General features: G+C 41.9%; 1 protein-coding gene across 7 annotated transcripts in view; it reads left to right on the top strand.

Moving 5' to 3' along the window:
• Positions 1-23,326, top strand: part of LOC124009838 (catenin delta-2-like) — a 161,235-nt gene that overhangs the window by 27,291 nt on the left and 110,618 nt on the right. For 6 of the 7 annotated variants that reach the window (XM_046322027.1, XM_046322029.1, XM_046322026.1 and 3 more), the window contains exon 3: positions 8,624-8,736. In XM_046322027.1, the coding sequence (XP_046177983.1) occupies positions 8,624-8,736 (113 nt within the window). Of the gene's footprint in view, positions 1-1,741; positions 1,899-8,623; positions 8,737-23,326 lie in introns of those variants that run through there. The other variant, XM_046322032.1, reaches the window with a different exon arrangement.

Here is a 23,326-nt window from a genome sequence, read left to right as displayed (position 1 = left end):
GAGGCATTAGACAGATCAATCTGAAATCCAGCACTGTGTTACTCAGCTGAGGAGTGGGAAGACAGTCAGCAGTAGTGGTGAGTTCTCAGTCAACCCCGGAAAAGTTGTCTCAACGGGAGTATTTAAGCCAAGGATTTTAAAGCCCATAGGTTCTCTACTCAAGTTCAGCCAATACTATTATCCTAGGCTTAATAGGCTACCCTGTATCTCAATGTTTAATGTTTTGAGTTAGTTCAATGGTATTTGGTAGGACACCCCTAGCTTCATATGAATGTGGTGTACTTTGTGTAGGCCTGTACTGAAAGTTCCATCACTTTTTTATCTTCTCCAGCCAACGTTCCCTGCACAGTCTTATTCTGTTACAGGGTGTTCCTTGTCTTTGGTTTTTTACTGATTAAGTTCACCTCTTGGTTTTTAGGAATCTGAAGAAACCCCCAAAAGAATGTGTGAGGCATACCCAGGATGACATTTTGTAATCAAATTGTCTCCTCTGAAGAAGTTAAATGTCAGTCTCGGTACCACAGGGCACAATTAGGCATGTCCACTCGAGGACCACAGCTACTATAGTTTCCTGAAGCTGCAGAATTCCATCTTCTTTCCCCTAGTCATTTATTCTACCAACTAATAAGTTTAATGGTGTTTTCAGGGATGTACTGTTTGCAAGCTATTGGGCATACACCCCCCCCCCCTCCCCCATTTGAATTCAGGGTATTCTACACTGTTCCACAGTTTGTGTACGGAATTATCCTGCTAACCAATTTAGCTATGTCTTTCAGTTCCAGCAGACATATGTCTGGTGTCTTGTTAAGCTTTGGGTATTCAAATTCTGAACATGTTTTTGAATTGGTATACTGGCCCAATGACGATTTGAATAAAGAGATGGTTTGGGAGGAGATAGCTTTGTTTATTCACTCTAGAGGCCCTCTCAGCTGCTATTCACTATCAGCTGCCCTCAGCTTTTCATTTGATCAAAATTACTTTTCATTCAATCATTTTCTCAATCATACCCAAATGTATATTTTCTCAGGCCTATTGTTACAGTTGTTAGTGACAGTTGCAAGTTGAGATGCATTATTTTAGGAGTACCAGTATTTTTACTGTTAACGTAGCTTAGTTACTGACCGAGTCATTTACGCATGTATAGACTGACTACCTCATTATCTTATGACTGTCTTTCTTGGGTCCCCTGAAATACTTCCTTCACTACAATGCATCATACAGGATATAAATGTACAGAGTTTATGGTGTGACAGGAAGTAAATAGTGACTTCCCAAGCCTCTGTGGCCCTTTCTTCTTCTCTCCTGTCTTTTTTACAGAGCTATATTTAAAGAGTGACTGTATCGTGTATTACCGAAGTTCTCAGCGAGGCACAGCAGTCACTGTGTATCCCTGGAGAGCACAATGCAAAACTATGGCCAGAAGAGAGGCAGAGGAGACATTTCTGTTGGCTCAACCCCACAATACTTACACTCACAATCCTTCCAGTCTTTGTAGCTTTTCCTTCCCCCCACTCCATTGCTCCCCCCACAACCTCCACCCAGCTACCCCCTCTCTGCTTTTTCAGTGGGGGGTGCAGATGGTGTTAAGGAGAGGAGCAGTCAAAAGAGTGATTGGAAAGCGGCAGGATTTGGCAGGCAGACTGGTGGGAGGGTCCTTTTGTGATGCAATGTTGCATAAGTAATGCCAAAGGGGTTCTAAATTATCTGTTGCCATGGAGACCTTTGTGCCTAGCTGAACTCCTATTCTTTACTGCTTGGAGGCAGTCACTACTGGGCTTGCAGGTTTCTAATGACGGTTTCTCAATAAGGACAGATGAACTTCTAGACATGTTGTGGATGGGGCAAAAAGTGGATTTCTGTGCGTTTGTCACTTTCTCTGAAATATGGTCCATGTGAAGGTATGTCTTTGTTAACTTTCATTCTGATACTCTGTCAGTGGTAACAGGTGTTTTCTTGTTATGCTACATTTGGAGGGAATATTGTGGGTTAGTGGTTTTGTTTGCAGCTCTGATTGAATTCCGTCAGGTAGCTAGTTTGCTCTCGCATAAACTAAAACAAGCACGTCAACTTTGTTGGTCCTTTGTTCTTTGTTCTTCTATCCCAAAATACTGCATCTTCTCAGAACAAAGTTTATTTGTGCTGAAAAATATGAAGCTGAGTTATTTATAAGTTATGCAAAATATGTATATTGGAAGATCTAGATAACTAAGACAGACAATATCAACAGTTGCTTGCATGTACAAAGTTATGTAAATGCAACTATTATACCAAGGGAAGTACATTTGAATGCAAGTCTACTGACTCATGTACTGTGATAGTATACAAGTAGCTCAAAGTCTGTTTAATAACAGTTATATGGATCTTTCTTCATCGAGTTTAATTGGATATTTCTGTGGACCTCGATCCTCTGGGCTCTTGCCCAAAATAAAGGTGATACATTTTGTAGCAGTCTTTAGTTTAACTGCTCCAGGGAGAGTGTTTGACCTTGTGGGCACTGGACTAATTTCAGCCTTGTCACAGAAAAAGTGGACAGTTTGTATTGACTGGAGTTGCCTGAGGCTCATTGCTCGGATGGGATATTCTCAGTAATTATTCTTAAGAGGTGCTTGGGGATTTTGTTCTCTTAGCCCAGGCATGTTTGTCACTTAATTTCATACAACACGGTATATCTATTCTAACAGTTACTGATTTGGGGTATGGTTTGGCAAGTGTAGTTTCTTAATCATTAGCTCTTTACTTAAAACGTGCTTTACTTAATTAATCATTACTTAAAATGTGCATTAATAGGCATACTGTAAATTGAACTTTGGTGTAAATCTAAATATTGCATCAACACAAGCTACTAGTATTCATTTCCAACTGTGACTGTATATGATTTAGTTTACATTTTTGGTAGCACTTCATAATAACCCCACATAACAAAGCATTTATAATGTATTAGTAAATATTGAATGAATCATTAATCCATTCATAAGATGTTTAATATAGGTCCTTATAAACCATTTACTAATAATTGCTTAATTATTTTTCTGTGGCCTTGTCTAAAGTGTGGGCAATCTATACTTTATAAATGTTTTGTGACCAGTGTAATTTCTCACAAAAAGATGGAAATGCCATTGGCAGACATTCCAGCAATACTTAATGCTCCTTAAGGTCTCAAAATAGCCTAGAACATATCAATGGTTAAATAATAAGCACACAACGCATGATGTTAAAGGAAATCCAGTGTACAAAATATTAGGAACACCGTTGAGGCATAGACACAAGGTGTTGAAAGTGTTCCACAGGGATGCTGTCCCATGTTGACTCCAATGCTTCCTACAGTTGTGTCAAGTTGGCCGGATGTCCTTTGGGTGGTGGACCATTGTTGATACACAAAGGAAACTGTTGAGCATGAAAAACCCAGCAGCATTGCAGTTCTTGACACACTCAAACCAGTGTGCCTCGCACCTACTACCATATCCTGTTCAAAGGTACTTAAATATTTTGTCTTGCCCATTCACCCTCTGAATGGCACACAGACACAATCCATGTCTTGAGGCTTAAAATTATTTTACCTGTCTCCTCCTCTTCATCTACACTGATTGAAGTGGATTTAACAGGTGACATCAATAAGGGATCATAGCTTTCACCTGGATTATCAAGATGGCGCCAAAGGGTAGGGCTGCCGTCTTATCGGCTTTTAACCAACCATGCTATTTTGTTTGTTTTTTTCCCGTAGTTCGTAACATGTTTTGCTACCATCTCTTATGACCGAAAAGAGTTTCTGGACATCAGAACCGGGGATTACTCACCTCAGATTGGATGAGGAGTTCTTCTTCAATGAGTCGGACGCGAGGGATATACTATGGACACCTGACCAGGCCCAAATCCCCGTGATTCGCCGGAAAAGGAAACATAGATTTTGCGGAAAGAGATCAGGATGCCTTGTGAGGATCAGGCGACAAGTGGCTAATCTATAAATTCCATTCTGCTAGCTAACTTTCAATCGCTGGAAAATAAATCGGACGAACTGAAAGCAAGTATATCCTACCAACGGGACATTAAAAACTGTAATATCTTATGTTTCACTGAGTCGTGGCTGAACGACAACATTAAGAACATACAGCTGGCGGGTTATACATCGGCAGGAGAGAACAGAAGCCTCTGGTAAGACACGGGGCGGGGGCCTAACACGGGGCGGGGGCCTATGCATATTTATAAACAAAAGCTGGTGCACGATATCTAAGCAAGTCTCAGGGTTTTGCTCGCCTGATGATGAGTGTCTCATGATAAGCTGTAGACCACACTATCTATCTAGAGAGTTTATCTGTATTTTTCGTAGCTGTCAACATACCACAACAGACCGAGACTGGCACTAAAACCTGCACTCAATGAGCTGTAGTCCGCCATAAGTAACCAGGAAAACGCTCATCCAGAGGCGGCGCTCCTAGTGGCCGGGGACTTTAATGCAGGGAAACTTAAATCAGTTTTACCTAATTTCTATCAGCATGTTAAATGTGCAACTAGAGGGTTAACAATACTAGACCACCTTTACTCCACACACAGAGACACGTACAAAGCTCTCCCTTGACCTGATTCCTACTTACATGCAAACCTAAAAGCAGGAAGCACCAGTGACTCTGTCTATAAAAAAAAGTGGTCAGATGAAGAAGATGCTAAGGTAATCACTAAGCTAAAGACCCTGGGACTAAACACCTCCCTCTGCAACTGGATCCTGGACTTCCTGACGGTCCGCCACCAGGTGTTAAGGGTAGGTAACTACACATCCACCACGCTGATCCTCAACACGGGGGCCCCTCAGGGGTGCGTGCTCAGTCCCATCCTGTGCTCCCTGTTCACTTATGGCTGCACAGCCAGGCATGACTCCAACACCATCATTAAGTTTGATGATAACACAACAGTGGTAGGCCTGATCACCGACAAAGATGAGACAGGGAGGAGGTCAGAGACCTGACCAAGTGGTGCAAGGACAACAAACTCTCCCTCAACATGATCAAGACAAAGGAGATGATTGTGGACTACAGGAAAAGGAGGACTGAGCACGCCCCAATTCCCATCGACGGGGCTGTAGTGGAGCAGGTTGAGAGCTTCAAGTTCCTTGGTGTCCACATCAACAACAAACTAAGAATGGTCCAAGCACACCAAGACAGTCGTGAAGAGGGCACGACAAAACCTATTCCCCCTCAGGAGACTGAAAAGATTTGGCATGGGTCCTCAGATCATAAAAAAGTTTTATAGCTGCACCATCGAGAGCATCCTGACGGGTTGCATCACTGCCTGGTATGGCAACTGCTCGGCCTCCGACCGCAAGGCACTACAGAGGGTAGTGCGTACGGCCCAGTACATCACCGGGGCCAAGCTTCTTGCCGTCCAGGACCTCTATATCAAGCGGTGTCAGAGAAAGGCCCTAAAAATTGTCAAGGACTCCAGCCACCTTAGTCATAGACTGTTCTCCCTGCTACCGGGCAAGGGGTACTGAAAGTGGTACCGGAGCACCAAGTCTGGGCCTAGAAGCTTTTAAACTGCTTCACCTCTCATGCCATAAGACTCCTGAACAACTAATCAAATGGCTAACTAATCCCAGACTATTTGCATTGCCCCCCCCCCACGCTGCTGCTACTCTCTGTCATTATCTATGCCACTGTAATAATAATTTAATAATAATAACTACCTACATGTACATAATTACCTCAATTATCTCGACACCGGTGCCCCCCGCACATTGACACATTGACTCTGTACCGGTACCGAGCCCCGCTATTGTTATTTACTGTTGCTCTTTAATTATTTGTTATTCATAAGTCTTACTTTTTTTAGGGATTTTCTTAAAACTGCATTGTTGGTTAAGGGCTTTCACTGTAAGGTTTACACCTGTTGTATTTGGTGCATGTGATTGATTTTGATTCATCTGGTCAGTCTATGTCATGGAAATAGCAGGTGTTCCTAATGTTTTGTGCACTCATTGTATATCACATTTTATTACGAATTTTCAACCTTGCAATTGTGTATAACCTTTAAATGATTCCTGTGCTTCAGTCTTTTAAGTTCAGACTATTTTCACACATGGTTTGTTTGGCGTCACCTTAACTGGGATAGTAACTCTTTAAAAATAATGGGATGTATTCAGATATGTGTTTCCTTACCTCGTAAGCAGTGGTCTTTGGCTGTTTTCTTTTGCGAGGGTGGAGACTTTGCAAACCGGAACTCCCAATTTCTAACATGTATGGCCCAGAACTCAATCACGCAGCTGACCAAATTACGCAATTATTTGAATTCTGGGTTAACCAAGATTAGACTGCTCTAAGGAGTGACTGCAATCCACACTTTGGTTTTTGTAGATAAGTCACTGCCAAGAAACGCTTATGTTAGCATTTTCTGACTACATTTTTTTACTCAGCGTAGAGAGTGGCTGAAGTTACACATCACACTATTACAACAGTGTGACTGTTTTTGTCAATGTGTTTTCCCCTCTATTGTGTGCTTATTGTTTAACCATTGATATGTTCTCGGTCATTTTGAGGCATCAGGTACTGCTGCAATGTCTACCAATGGCATGTCCATCTTTTTGTGAGAAATTACACCTGTCACTCAAAACATTTATACATTATATATAGCCCACACTTTAGATGAGGCCAAGCAAAAATACTTAACTAATGATTAATAAATGGTTTTATGGATGATGGATGATCTTATGAATCATTATCATTATGGATGTCATAAGGTGAATGCACCAATTTGTAAGTCGCTCTGGATAAGAGCGTCTGCTAAATGACTTAAATGTAAATGTTAAATGTACTTTAAAAGTTGTTTATAAATGTATGAATAACTAGGTTACTAACATTTACAGATGTTGGATTAATGATTAATGATGAATAAAGTATTTACTAAGCCATTATAAATGCTTTATTACGTGAAGTTGTTATAAAGTGCTACCCAAGTTTCAAAGTTTATTCGCCACGTGCACAGAATACAATAGGTGTAAAACAATACAGTGAAATTCTTATCTTGAGAGCTCTTTCCAACAATGTAATTTTAATTTTATTTTACCTTTATTTAATTAGGCAAGTCAGTTAAGAACAAATTCTTATTTTCAATGACGGCCTAGGAACAGTGGGTTCAGGGGCAGAATGACAGATTATTACCTTGTCAACTCGGGGATTCGATCTTGCAAACTTTGCCTTATTAGTCAAATGCTCTAACCACTAGGCTACAATGCAGTGATAATAATAATATACATAATAATAGAAAATTGAATAAAAAGTACAAAAGAACTAAGATGTGAGTTAGAAACATGAGAATTCATGTAAATAAAGGTTAGTGCCAGTACCTTATTCAATGTGCAGAGGTACTGATGTGGTTGAGGTGGGTTTATACATATAATGTGATTGGTAGTAGGATATATATGTTAACAGGGCTGAAAAGTGACTGGTAGTAGGAATATATAAATATTTAGAGTAATGTATTAATGGTAATGTACATGTAAACGGGAGTAATAGTGACCAGTATAGGATAAATAGATAAATACTAATGGTAATGGCAATCAATAATCAATGGACAGCAGTTTAATGGAGTAATACATCTAATCAATAATCAAATTAGCAACAGCGTAGGTTGTGTTTGAGTGGGTAGAGACCTGTGGATGGACATAGAGTCAGTGTGGATAGTCAGTGGGAGAGGGAGAGCACTAGGGTTTAGCCATTTAACAGTTTTATTGCCAGGGGATAGAAGCTGTTGAGGAGTCTGTTGTTCTGAGCCTTGATGCACCGGTACCGCCTGCTGGACAGGAGCATGGAGAACAGTCCATGTCTTAGGTGGCTACAGTCTTTGGCAATTTTTCGGGCCTTTCTCAGACACCACCTGACATATACAGATGTAGGATTTTAATTTTATCACTTTTTTGTTGCTGAGAATTTTCCTGCAAACTTGTAGTGTATTTGAGTTTTAAAAAGGCTTCTAAAGTTTATAATTTCCACTTTGAAATGCCATACTTCATTTTCCCTAACAAAATGTTTATTAACCCCTACAAAATGTCCATGAATTATAATCCATATAATAATTCACATTTCCTGTTGCTCCAGAATAATTTTCCTGCTGCAGTGAACTAGCTCAAATTAAGATCCTACATCTGTACGTCCTGGATGGCTTGGAGCTTACCCCCATTGGCACCACCCTCTGTAGGGCAACAACCAGTCAGGATGCCCTCAAGGGTGCAGCTGTATATTTCCTCCTCCCCACTGTTTCCCGTAGTCTACAATCAGCTTTTGTTCTTGCTGCTGTTGTGTGAGAGGTTGTTGTCCTGGCACCACACTGCCAGTTCTTTGACCTCCTCCTTACCACCGTTGTATTGTCAGCAAACTTGATGATGGAGTTGGAGTCGTGCGTTGCCAGACAGTTGTGGGTAAATGGGGAGTACAGGAGGGGGCTAAGCACACACCCCTGAGGGACACCAGTGTTGAGGGTGAGCGTGGTTAGGCTACAATAACTGGATGTTTTTAAGCATTTGAATTGTCACAATCCTCATAAGAACAATTTGAGAAAGATTCATGAATACAGTAAGCTAGATCCTTTTTGGCACAATAGAGATAGGCTTACTGACAATAACTTTTTCATTTCTTTACAGGAGCTGCAATTTGAGCGACTGACTCGAGAACTGGAAGCCGAGCGGCAGATTGTCGCCACCCAACTGGAGCGATGCAAGCTAGGATCTGAGACAGGCAGCATGAGTAGCATCAGGTGTGTTCAGTAGAGTGGCACCACAAGCTCGCTCTCACTCTTTCTTTTCTTTCTTTCTTTCTTTCTTTCTTTCTTTCTTTCTTTCTTTCTTTCTTTCTTTCTTTCTTTCTTTCTTTCTTTCTTTCTTTCTTTCTTTCTTTCTTTCCTCTGTGATGCAAGCCTGCCCTCCCTATCCTCTCCCCTACCTGTTTTCATCAAGTGTGTTCAGTGGATTGGCTCTACCTCAAATAGGGGGTGCTTATATTTGTCATGTTTCACATTTATTATTTGCATATCCCAACTTCCCCTGAGACACCCTCGGAGAAGAGGGTCACGGCTAGGGATCAGCCATTATTGACGGCGACCCTGGAGCAATTAGGGTTAAGTGTCTTGCTCAAGGGCAGATGGACATATTTTTCACCTTGTCTGCTCTGCGATTCAAACTAGCAACCTTTTGGTTACTGGCCCAGTGCTCAAACCGCTAGGCTACCTGTCGCTCCCAGACCCCCTACCTGTCTGTTGCATTAGCTGTGCTCAGTTAGCTGAAAACTATTTTGTAGTTTTTCCATCAGAGACAGACAGTACTTCGAACAATATGGTGGTCAGCATTGATGTTGCTGAAAACCTGGGTAGAGATATGAAATTAACAGCCAGGTTTTGTGTTTTTTATTTTATTTCACCTTTATTTAACCAGGTAGGCCAGTTGAGAACAAGTTCTCATTTAAAACTGCGACCTGGCTAAGATGAAGCAAAGCAGTGCAACAAAAACAACAACACAGTTACACATAAACAAATGTACAGTCAATAATACAATAGACAAATGTATGTACAGTGTGTGCAAATGTAGAAGAGTAGGGAGGTAAGGCAATAAATAGGCCATAGAGGTGAAATAATTACAATTTAGCATTAACACTGGAGTGATAGATGTGCAGGTGATGATGTGGAGGTAGATGATGATGTGGAAGTGTTGCCAGACTCCAGTGAGAAAAATGCTGTTCACTTTGGAGAAAAGAAAACATATTCAAGTTTTACCCCTTCCCCACCAATATCACATCTTTCCAATCTCAGAACAATAAAGACACCACTGGGCGAAAAGCGTCAATATCAGGGGATATTTTTATCTTTATATTTCTGGATATCTGACATTTTATTAGATATAAGGCGTACACATCCTCCAGATACCCATGTCCTTAATTTCATATATGGAGCTAGGATACTCTATGTAATGGAACAGTTTCCATGTCCAATCCAGACCTCAGAAATCTCCCTGCTACCGTATGAGTCCAGGGAGATATCTGGGTTGAGATTTCCTCAAGACACGCACCTGATGCGCCTACACCCGCATACATACTTGTTGAATATTTTAACTCCGGAAAGGGTATGTGTCAACATGCCTTTATAGTTCGGCATGAACGAGTCCACATACCTTCAGAAATGTATCATATCCATAGTCATTACCTGAGCATTTATGGATCCATATTGTTTTATTTTATATACCATTTCAGTAGATATCCTTATATGATATTTAATATTCATCCCCATATGTCTGATCAAAAATGGGCTAAATCCGACTCATGATTAATGTCCAGCGCCCAAATTATTTGACCTGTTCAGGCGCCGAAAATCATTGTGCTTCTTCACATGAAGATGGCATATCTGAGCATTTGTACTATTTTCAGTAGTAAGCTACAAGGCACGAAAAGGCAAACATCTTCATATTTAATCCAAAGTACATCTCTGCTATTTCTGTTTAAAAAATACAGCATAGCAAATCCAGAGCTCCAATTACTACACGTTTCCTGTAAAGATGCAAACGTAGATCAATCTTTGCTAAAAACGTATTTTGTTTATTTAACAGAAAATAAAAGTTGCACACCCTCAATACCGCTGCCTGTTCTGTGTGTTATGGATGATAGATGCGATAGGCAGAATGGGTTGTCAGCGGTGGCGGTCCTCCGCAGTCCAGACCCGACATGGTGGTAGTGTTGGTCTGTGATCCACTCCATACTGTCAATGCATAAATCATTCATCATTAAAGAAAATATTGTAATTCTGCATAAGCATACAACAAGGTAGAAACTCTACCTGCTTCATTCATGATGAGAAAATTAGCTAGCTAGCTAAGTTGCTAGCTAAGTTAGTTAGCTAGCTATCTTATATTAACCAGTAATACAATAAGCCTAAACATTTTTTATGTTTAGCTAGTGTCTGAAAGAATTATATGGATTTAATATATGTCAAATGATTGAGTATGTCCTCAAAACTAAAATAAGCATCCGAAATTGTCCTTATTTAGCATATCAAGAATCAAGATCCTGATATGGTCCTCAGTCAAGATCAAATGCATTGTATATGCTGAGAACATACACTATGTAGGCCTACTGTCAGTATTTGTCATCATATAGAGAAAATAAGATGTTCACATAGGCCCATCTCAGGATATCTAACGAGTCGATATCCAGCCATACCATGTATGATATACTTAGGGAATCCAAAAATGATTTGTGCATGAAAGAAAAATATGGATTTAATCTTTTGTCAAATTATTGAAAACTCAGAAATGCATCAGAAATTGTCCTTTTTTTCAGTATATCAAAAAGCATATTAAGATCCCGATATGGACCTGAGCCAAGAGAAGCCTATCTGGAATCAATATAGCTTAATATCTTGAATGCGTTGAAAAAACACATTTGCAATGTATACAGTTAGTATTTGTCAACACGATGAGAGGAAATATGATGTCACATATCTCAGGATATTGAATGAGTCCATATCCGGCCATAGGAAATGTCCATGTGTGATATTTGGAGTAATCCCAATATCATATATGTCTAAAAGACACATCTGGATTCTGAATTTGGCAGTATATGGTGCATTCCACAAACCTCAAAATATGCATTGGAAATCTGGTCTGGTCTGTATTCTCTAGAATATCAAAAACGTGTAATGTAAAGATTTCACCTGATATCGCTGATTCTGATTTCCAGTTAACCAATCTTAAGCATTAAACCAGGGGTGTTAAACTCATTTTGCCCCTCGCCTTCCACAAGGTCTGGAGGGCCTCACTGAAAATTGGTTATATTTCCTCGCAGTCAAAATTTCTATCCATCGTTTTTTTTTTTATGCTCCCTGACTGTCTAGCTTTCTTTTTTGTGATTATAAGTGAGCTGGACACAATCAAGAAACTGTATAAATGTAGGTCCATTAACATTTCTACACCGTTTTGATTAGGTTTTAGTTATTTTTGATTAAATTGAGTTTGTTTTCCCCGTCAAAATCCCTAAGCTTTCATTTGAGTGATTATTAGCGAGTTGGACATAGTCAAGAAACTGTCTCTCCATAGAATCGTTTTTAATAGAATCAGTAGTGGAAAATGTTGCGTGGGGTTTATGAAAGTCTGTCTAATCAGAGAACCATATGTTACTTCATCAGTTAAGTCAAACCAAGAGGGTCAGACACCTGCAGATCAAATCCAATCAAATGTATTTATATAGCCCTTCGTACATCAGCTGATATCTCAAAGTGCTGTACAGAAACCCAGCCTAAAACCCCAAACAGCAAGCATTGCAGGTGTAGAAGCACGGTGGCTAGGAAAAACTCCCTAGAAAGGCCAAAACCTAGGAAGAAACCTAGAGAGGAACCAGGCTATGTGGGGTGGCCAGTCCTCTTCTGGATGTGCCGGGTGGAGATTATAACAGAACATGGCCAAGATGTTCAAATGTTCATAAATGACCAGCATGGTCGAATAATAATAAGGCAGAACAGTTGAAACTGGAGCAGCAGCACGGTCAGGTGGACTGGGGACAGCAAGGAGTCATCATGTCAGCTAGTCCTGGGGCACGGTCCTAGGGCTCAGGTCAGTTGAAACTGGAGCAGCAGCACGGCCAGGTGGACTGGGGACAGCAATGTGTCATCACGTTAGGTAGTCCTGGGGCATGGTCCTAGGGCTCAGGTCCCCCGAGAGAGAGAAAGAAAGAGAGAAGGAGAGAATTAGAGAACGCACACTTAGATTCACACAGGACACCGAATAGGACAGGAGAAGTACTCCAGATATAACAAACTGACCCTAGCCCCCCCGACACATAAACTACTGCAGCATAAATAATGGAGGCTGAGACAGGAGGGGTCAGGAGACACTGTGGCCCCATCCGAGGACACCCACGGACAGGGCCAAACAGGAAGGATATAACCCCACCCACTTTGCCAAAGCACAGCCCCCACACCACTAGAGGGATATCTTCAACCACCAACTTACCATCCTGAGACAAGGCTGAGTATAGCCCACAAAGATCTCCGCCATTGCACAACCCAAGGGGGGGGGGGGGGGGGGGGCGCCAACCCAGACAGGATGACCACATCAGTGAATCAACCCACTCAGGTGACGCACCCCTTCCAGGGACAGCATGAGAGAGTCCCAGTAAGCCAGTGACTCAGCCCCTGTAATAGGGTTAGAGGCAGAGAATCCCAGTGGAAAGAGGGGAACCGGCCAGGCAGAGACAGCAAGGGCGGTTCGTTGCTCCAGAGCCTTTCCGTTCACCTTCCCACTTCTGGGCCAGACTACACTCAATCATATGACCCACTGAAGAGATGATTCTTCAGTAAAGACTTAAAGGTTGAGACCGAGTTTGCGTCTCTGACATGGGTAGGCAGACCGTTCCATAAAAATGGAGCTCTATAAGAGAAAGCCCTGCCTCCAGCTGTTTGCTTAGAAATTCTAGGGACAATTAGGAGGCCTGCGTCTTGAGACCGTAGCGTACGTGTAGGTATGTACAGAGAGAGAGGTAGGAGCAAGACCATGTAATGCTTTGTAGGTTAGCAGTAATACCTTGAAATCAGCCGTTGCTTTGACAGGAAGCCAGTGTAGAGAGGCTAGCACTGGTGTAATATGATAAAATTTTTGGGTTCTAGTCAGGATTCTAGTAGCCGTATTTAGCACTAACTGAAGTTTATTTAGTGCTTTATCCGGGTAGCCGGAAAGTAGAGCATTGCAGTAGTCTAACCTAGAAGTGAGAAAGTTTCTGATTTTTGCAATGTTACATAGATGGAAAAAAGCTGTCCTTGAAATGGTCTTGATATGTTCTTCAAAAGAGAGATCAGGGTCCAGAGTAACGCCGAGGTCCTTCACAGTTTTATTTGAGACGACTGTACAACCATTAAGATTAATTATCAGATTCAACAGAATATTTCTTTGTTTCTTGGGACCTAGAACAAGAATCTCTGTTTTGTCCTAGTTTAAAAGTAGAAAGTTTGCAGCCATCCACTTCCTTATGTCTGAAACACATGCTTCTAGCGAGGGCAATTTTGGGGCTTCACCATGTTTCATTGAAATGTTCAGCTGTGTGTCATCCGCATAGCAGTGAAAGTTAACATTATGTTTTCGAATAACATCCCCAAGAGGTAAAATATATAGTGAAAACAATAGTGGTCCTAAAACGGAACCTTGAGGAACACCGAAATTTACAGTTGATTTGTCAGAGGACAAACCATTCACAGAGGCAAACTGATATCTTTCCGACAGATAAGATCTAAACCAGGCCAGAACTTGTCCGTGTAGACCAATTTGGGTTTCCAATCTCTCCAAAAGAATGTGGTGATCGATGGTATCAAAAGCAGCACTAAGGTCTAGGAGCACGTGGACAGATGCAGAGCCTCGGTCCGATGCCATTAAAATGTAATTTACCACTTTCACAAGTGCTGTCTCAGTGCTATGATGGGGTCTAAAACCAGACTGAAGCATTTCGTATACATTGTTTGTCTTCAGGAAGGCAGTGAGTTGCTGCACAACAGCCTTCTCTAAAATGTTTCAGAGGAATGGAAGATTCCATATTGGCCGATAGTTTTTTTATATTTTCTGGGTCAAGTTTTGGCTTTTTCAAGAGAGGCTTTATTACTGCCACTTTTAGTGAGTTTGGCCTTTTCTCTACGTCTCTGACGTCATTTCCGGTCACAACTTGCAGACTTGTTTTCGAGTTGCTGTGCGTTTTGTTGCCAACATATTTTGCTACCTGACAACTTTACAGTTTTTACTTTTTAATTACCGTTTATATATATTTTTTTCTCAACTTTTTCACTCCGGACGCTTTATCTGGACACGATTCGTCAGGACCTCCAACAGCCGAAGCTAAGTAGTAACATTAACATGATGCCTTCTAATTGCAGTCGCTGTACTCGCCTTCTCGAGGTTCCGCTGTAATCTTTTCCTCAAAGAAGTTCATGAATTTATCACTGCTAAAGTGAAAGTCATCCTCTCTTGGGGATCCAAAGAAACTCTAAAGTCTCTCATCCACAGTATTATTACACCAGCCTGCTTGCTGTTGCTGGGTCTGAAGACTTGTGAGGCCAGGCCTCACATTGTTAGTTTTGTTAGTTTATTCTATCAAGACAGGACAATAAGGCACCCCAAAGCATCTACATTTGTGGTTAGTGTCCATTTAGCTTGAGTTGTTCTTAGAAAATGTTGGTGAGCTTGACTGAACTGAGGAGCCAGTGTGTTTGTCTTTGTTTGAGTGTGATGCAGTGGGCCTATTTCCCATGGCACTTCATCCAGACACTTTTATCATTTTTATCACAGGTTTCCACCTACAGTCAATCCATTAGGCAAGCTCGTACTCACAGTTAACTCTTATTCAAGACTTCCAAAAACAGATTATTTCTCCCCTCATTTCCCATTCAGAAATTGATTACAGTTGACTGAAATATTAAAGTTGATTTGACTGACCTTTAAAAACATTCCCCCTTACATCATGACAGCTCATCTCCTCCCAGACCGTGTATATCATTAAGATGGGTTGTTCAAGTTTTTCAAATGGATAGTTTGGAGGGCAGACTGATTTACCTGTCAGAAAGGTTTGATGCAAAAGAAGACGATGCAAATTTATTTTCTTGCTGAATCAGTGTTGTATGAAGCTTGAATGACATTCCCCGCTCCTCCTCCAATGAACCTGAGCGTTGTGTCCCTGAGGTAACTGAAGGGAGCTGTTCTCTCCTCTGACAGACAGGAGATCAGATCCCACTTATCCCTCTGATCATTTATTCATGGAAGACCACACCAGCCAGGCCTATGGGTTAGCAAATAAAGAATCCAATAATGGATTCTACTTGTCAATATCTGTGTGTCTATGTTTTACGTGACCCGAGGTGGTGTCTGTGAGCTGCCAATCAAGTATGTGATTTGATGAAATCTTTTATGACTGGTTTCTTATTCAACATTTACGAATCAGACTTTCAGTATGCATCTGTGTTTTACGGTGATTGAAATGATCAAAATCCCAGAGGAAATGTGTCACAGAACCTGAAAGCACAGTGAAAAACAATTGCCTGGGGTCATCATCTTCTTTATGCTTATTGCACTCTACACACTGCTATATTTAATCTTGTGTCCTTAATATTTCGCATCACATCCACTTCAATGAATAAAATAGACAATTGCAGCTCTGACATTCCATCACACACACCTCTTTTTTTCCCCATATTTGCCTCAGCACAAATAATGGATAGACCGTTCCCTGGGGCCAAGTCTGGTCTGGTTCATTGCAGTGGCTATGTTTGTCCTGTATCTTCAGAATTCAGGTGGACAGCATTGTGCTAAACTGAGAGCCCTTGCTCATAGGACTGCAACCTACTTATCTAATAGTCCAACAGGGGCTCCTGTAGGCAGAGCCCAGGTGTCTCCCCCAAACAGATGCTGCTTGTGGTAAGGTGGTGGTTCTTTGCTCCGTTCAGGCCGGAGCTAGCCACTACCCAGGGCGTGGGTTTGTCTGCCTCCTAAATGCTGTCTGTCGGGCACAGCGAGGACGTATTAAGCAAAAGCTGTCAGAGCGTTTGCCTGCCAGCTTAGTCTCTCCTAGCCTGTGGCTTTAGCACATTCTACAGTATGAAATGCACTGGGCTACGTCCCAAATGGCACCATATTCCCTTTATAGTGCACTACTTTTTACCAGAGCCCTATGGGCCCTGGTTAAAAGTAGTACACTATATAGGAAATAGGCTTTCATTTAGGATATATCCTGAGAGTGAGAGACATTATGGTGCGTGTGTAGTATTGGGCTCTTCGTTGCTTTCAATGTCATCATGTTGGAATTTTGACAACTGACACGGTTTGATATGGAAATGTGGAAAACTGGGATTGGGATCATGAAATGCATGTTTCACAACAGTTTCAGAATCAACATAACAGCAGGACAATGGTATTGCAATTGCCACAATAGATCTATGCTGTTCTGCATCAGACTGCAGATTGATCGTGCACTTCTGGTGTATTGAAAATCCTGTATGAAATATTGGGCTGTTGTCTTACATTTAAATGTAAAAAATATATAAGGACATTTGGAGTCCCCCCTCCCTGTTAAATGACATCATATGAAATTCTACTATAAGTCTTCTAAATGCCATGCTCACAATGTACTGGCAACTTTATGCTCTGATGAAACATTGCTGGATTTTATTAAAGGGCACCCAACGGCAATGGCTTTGAATTGTGATTACAGTTCAGGTGAATGGACTGGACTGCATTATATTTTCATCCAAACATTTAAATAAAAGTTGATTTGACATGACATCAAAGGACTGTATGGAATCAAGGATCACACTGTGATCAATTTCAGTTCATATTTCTGCATGACACTACAAGGGACTGGTCTCGATAATGGATGCTACTCAGCCCCTGCTCCCCCAGTCTCTCTCTTTTTCTCTCTCTGTCCATTGACTCTCCTTATTCTCCTAACAAAGCCATCGCCTGTATTCTAAATGACAGCATCTGGTACGATCCATAAGGTCTTCTTTATTGATCTAAACAAGTGGCAAGGTTAAATACTTCTTGCAGTTGAAGGCAATGGAATGAATTCCTGGAGTAATAAGCCTTTTAACCCCCCCCCCACACACACACACACCACCACCCTTCCATCCCCCGTCTGCTGTCTACCCTGGAGTGCCCCAGACAGACCCTGTCTGATTGTAAAGGGTATTAGGCTTATTAAGGCTGTCTGGGCGTCTGAATGACTCATACTAACTGCCTTCCCTGTACAGTAAGGAAAGACGGAGCGTATTGATTCGCCTGCCAATCCGTCATGCCAAAGCAGTGATGAAAGCTTCCAAGCTACCCCCAGTCTGACAGTCAAGGCTTTCTCTGAATGACTCCAGCTTTGTTGACCGGCCTTGTTGACAGAAATACTCTAGATCCAGCATTCAGGACGACAATAGTCTTACGTTAACCCTGAGACTAGAACCGTCAGGCTAGCTGGAACTGAAAAAACACAATACAGAAACAGATGAAGTTGGGTTTGGTTGGAATTAGAAAATAAAAAAAGAGAAGAGGAAAATGGTTTATTGTGGGTCTATGAATCCAGAAAAACCCAGTCGGTTGCTGCTCTGCTCTTCCCTCCAACATGTAATGCAGCATCACCATGGCTCTATGCCACAGATGCTATAAAATGCCAGCAGACATAGTGCTGTTGTGGAATCTCACAGCTTTAGAGCTTGCAAGAAAAGCATTTTGGTGTAAGTTTCAACTTGAAATTTCAAACATAGCAGACATACAGTTGAAGTCGGAAGTTTACATACACTTAGGTTGTAGTCATTAAAACTTGTTTTTCAACCCTCCACACATTTCTTGTTTACAAACTATGGTTTTGGCAAGTCAGTTAGGACATCTACTTTGTGCACGACACAAGTAATTTTCCCAACAATTATTTACAGACAGATTATTTCACTTATAATTCACTGTTTCACAATTCCAGTGGGTCAGAAGTTTACATACACTAAGTTGACTGTGCCTTTAAACAGCTTGGAAAATGCCAGAAAATTATGTTGTGCCTTTAGAAGCTTTTGATAGGCTAATTGACATATTTGAATCAATTGGAGGTGTACCTGTGGATGTATTTCAAGGCCTACCTTCAAACTCAGTGCCTCTTTGCTTGACATCATGGGAAAATCAAAAGAAATCAGCCAAGACCTCAGAAAAAAAATGTGTAGACCTCCACGAGTCTGGTTCATCCTTGGGAGCTATTTCTAAACACCTGAAGGTACCATGTTAATCTGTACAAACAATAGTACGCAAGTATAAACACCATGGGACCACACAGCCGTCATACCGCTCAGGAAGGAGACGCGTTCTGTCTCCTAGAGATGAACATACTTTGGTGCGAAAAGTGCAAATCAATCCCAGAACAACAGCAAAGGACCTTGTGAAGATGCTGGAGGAAACAGGTACAAAAACATCCATATCCAAAGTAAAACAAATCCTATATTGATATAACCTGAAACGCCGCTCAGCAAGGTAGAAGCCACTGCTCCAAAACCGCCATAGCCTACGGTTTGCAACTGCACATGGGGACAAAGATCGTACTTTTTGGAGAAATGTCCTCTGGTCTGATGAAACAAAAATAGAACTGTTTCAAATCAAAATCAAATCAAATTGATTTATATAGCCCTTCGTACATCAGCTAATATCTCAAAGTGCTGTACAGAAACCCAGCCTAAAACCCCAAACAGCAAGCAATGCAGGTGTAGAAGCACGGTGGCTTGTAAAAACTCCCTAGATAGGCCAAAACCTAGGAAGAAACCTAGAGAGGAACCAGGCTATGTGGGGTGGCCAGTCCTCTTCTGGCTGTGCCGGGTGGAGATTATAACAGAACATGGCCAAGATGTTCAAATGTTCATAAATGACCAGCATGGTCGAATAATAATAAGGCAGAACAGTTGAAACTGGAGCAGCAGCACGGCCAGGTGGACTGGGGACAGCAAGGAGTCGGTCCTGGGGCATGGTCCTAGGGCTCAGGTCCTCTGAGAGAGAGAAAGAAAGAGAGAAAGAGAGAATTAGAGGAAGGAAACTTAAATTCACACAGGACACCAAATAGGACAGGAGAAGTACTCCAGATATAACAAACTGACCCTAGCCCCCCGACACATAAACTACTGCAGCATAAATACTGGAGGCTGAGACAGGAGGGGTCAGGAGACACTGTGGCCCCATCCGATGACACCCCCAGACAGGGCCAAACAGGAAGGATATAACCCAACCCACTTTGCCAAAGCACAGCCCCCACAACACTAGAGGGATATCTTCAACCACCAACTTACCATCCTGAGACAAGGCTGAGTATAGCCCACAAATATCTCCGCCATGGCACAACCCAAGGGGGGGCGCCAACCCAGACAGGATGTCCACATCAGTGAATCAACCCACTCAGGTGACGCACCCCTTCCAGGGACGGCATGAGAGAGCCCCAGTAAGCCAGTGACTCAGCCCCTGTAATAGGGTTAGAGACAGAGAATCCCAGTGGAAAGAGGGGAACCGGCCAGGCAGAGACAGCAAGGGCGGTTCGTTGCTCCAGAGCCATTTCCGTTCACCTTCCCACTCCTGGGCCAGACTACACTTAATCATATGACCCACTGAAGAGATGAGTTTTCAGTAAAGACTTAAAGGTTGAGACCGAGTTTGCGTCTCTGACATGGGTAGGCAGACCGTTCCATAAAAATGGAGCTCTATAGGAGAAAGCCCTGCCTCCAGCTGTTTGCTTAGAAATTCTAGGGACAATTAGGAGGCCTGCGTCTTGTGACCGTAGCGTATGTGTAGGTATGTACGGCAGGACCAAATCAGAGAGATAGGTAGGAGCAAGCCCAAGTAATGCTTTGTAGGTTAGCAGTAAAACCTTGAAATCAGCCGTTGCTTTGACAGGAAGCCAGTGTAGGGAGGCTAGCACTGGAGTAATATGATCACATTTTTTGGTTCTAGTCAGGATTCTAGCAGCCGTATTTAGCACTAACTAATGGTCTCGATATGTTCTTCAAAAGAGAGATCAGGGTCCAGAGTAATGCCGAGGTCCTTCACAGTTTTGTACAACTGTACAACTGTACAACCATTAAGATTAATTGTCAGATTCAACAAAATATCTCTTTGTTTCTTGGGACCTAGAACAAGCATCTCTGTTTTGTCCGAGTTTAAAAGTAGAACGTTTGCAGCCATCCACTTCCTTATGTCTGAAACACATGCTTCTAGCGAGGGCAATTTTGGGGCTTCATTTCATATACATTGTTTGTCTTCAGGAAGGTAGTGAGTTGCTGCGCAACAGCCTTCTCTAAAAATTTTGAGAGGAATGGAAGATTCGATATAGGCCAATAGTTTTTTATATTTTCTGGGTCAACTGTTTGGCCATAATGACCATCGTTGTGTTTGGAGGAAAAAGGGGGAGGCTTGAAATCTGAAGAACACCATCCCAACCGTGAAGCACGAGGTTGGCAGCATCATGTTGTGGGGGTGCTTTGATGCAGGAGGGACTGATGCACTTCACAAAATAGATGGCATCATGAAGGAGGAAAATTATGTGGATATATTGAAGCAACATCTCAAGACATCAGTCAGGAAGTTAAAGCTTGGTCGCAAATGGCTCTTCCAAATGGGCAATGGCCCCAAGCATACTTCCAAAGTTGTGGCAAAATGGCTTAAGGACAACAAAGTCATGATATTGGCGTGGCCATCACAAAGCCCTGACCTCAATCCTATAGAACAGTGGTTCTTAACCTGGGTTCGATCGAACCCCAGGGGTTCGGTGAGTCAGTCTCAGGGGTTCGGCGGAGGTCAAGACACACATCTGACTCATATGATTTGTGATGACACGCCCTGCTTGGCCATCATTGGCTGCAGGTGATCACGCTACAACGCTTGGCCTATCTGTGCTGCAGGGAATTTGGTGTGCCCAGTAGTCTACTTGTGACTGTCGTGATGGTATGTCTTGTGATTTCTTTCTTAATATTTGTATCCTTTCATACTTACTATGTCGAGCAAAAAATGAAAGTGGTCGGACGAATATGTACAATATGGATTCACATGTATAACGGAACGTGATGAAAGTCAGCGTCCTAACTGCATGATTTGCAATGCCAAGTTGAGTAATTCTAGTCTAGCACCGGCAAAACTAAGAACACTTCCTTAAGCTGCATGGAGATGGAAAATACAAGAACACAGCGCTCGCTGAATTCAAGGTGAAGAGAGTCAGATTCGATGTAAAAGCTACTCTGCCTGTCATCGGCGTTGTACCCATCAACAAACTGATCCTCACAGCATCGTACGAAGTTGCTTACCTGATCGCAAACCAGGGCAAACCACACACCATTGGTGAAACACTCATAGAACCAAAATATTGTAGTGGAATGTGTGAACTATGTGCCAACTAGTGCTCTGAGGCACCGCATCTTCAGTGAGCTGTGTAAAGAAATGGGCTCTGAATTCGAGGTACTTCTGTACCATTCTAACGTTCGGTGGAGTCCCGGGGACAGGTGCTGAATCGTGTTTTTGCCGTGCGTGTGGAATTAGCCCTGTTTTTGCAAAAGCACCAACATTGTCATGCAGATTGCTACAAAAATGAGTTAATTCTCATTTTAGCGTACATGGCTGATATCTTCGAAGCTCTCAATCATCTCAATCAAAAGATGCAGGGCGGTGGAGTCAACATCATCGAAGCGGAGGAAAACCTGAAGGCTTTTCAAAAAAAGCTACCGTTATGGAATTGACGAACAGAGAACGATAACTTCGCAAACTTTCCCCTGCTGGACGACTGTGTAAGTAAGATCGAAGGTGTATCTGGAATCAGAGACATTTCTGTACCTGCGGAACTGAAGCAAGCAATTGTCACACACTTAGATGAGCTTCCAAAGTCTCTCGACGGATACTTTCCTACAATAGAGTCATATCCATCATGGGTGAGACAGCAGTTCACGTTTAGTGTTGAGACAACAGATGTCAATGATGAATACCTCAATGAAATCATTGAAATTCAGCAGAGCCAGGTTCAACAGCAACTCTTCAGAACAACAATGCTTTCAACATTTTGGTGTCAACAAATGGTAACGTACCCTGTTATTGCTAAGAAAGCCATCAAGATTTTCATACCGTTTGTTACAACATATCTTTGCGAGCAATCCTTTGAGGATGCTGGACATAAAAACGAAGAAAAGGAACAGACTTTGTTGCAATAATGACATGAGAGTGGCACTTGCCAAGGTGAAGCCGCGCATTTCTGAACTGGTCTCTGAAAGGCAACAGCAGAAGTCACACTGATTTGCAGTAAATATTCATTATTATGTTTTTGTTTTTGTGTGAAAATCATGTTTTGATGATTTTGTTCTTTGAACACAGTGATGTTGACGCACGGTTCATTTTGTGCACCAGTAAATATATATACCTATGTTTTGAATTAGAAAAAATCATAATTTATTTTTCCAATTAAGGGTTCGGTGAATGCGCATATGAAACTGGTGGGGTTCAGTACCTCCAACAAGGTTAAGAACCACTGCTATAGAAAATTTGTGGGCAGGACTGAAAAGCGTGTGCGAGCAAGGTGACCTACAAACCTGACTCCGTTACACCAGTTCTGTCAGGAGGAATGGGCCAAAATTCACCCAACTTATTGTGGGAAGCTTGTGGAAGGCCCCCCTGAAAAGTTTGACCCAATTTAAACAATTTAAAAGCAATGCTACCAAATACTAATTGAGTGTATGTAAACTTCTGACCCACTGGGAATGTGATGAAAGAAATAAAAGCTGAAATAAATAATTCCCTCTACTATTATTCTGACATTTCACATTCTTAAAATATAGTGGTGATACTAACTGACCT

Source organism: Oncorhynchus gorbuscha, linkage group LG22 (genome assembly GCF_021184085.1).
Source record: "Oncorhynchus gorbuscha isolate QuinsamMale2020 ecotype Even-year linkage group LG22, OgorEven_v1.0, whole genome shotgun sequence".
In the NCBI taxonomy this organism is placed as follows: domain Eukaryota; kingdom Metazoa; phylum Chordata; class Actinopteri; order Salmoniformes; family Salmonidae; genus Oncorhynchus; species Oncorhynchus gorbuscha.
This window is presented reverse-complemented; position numbering and strand designations above follow the sequence as displayed.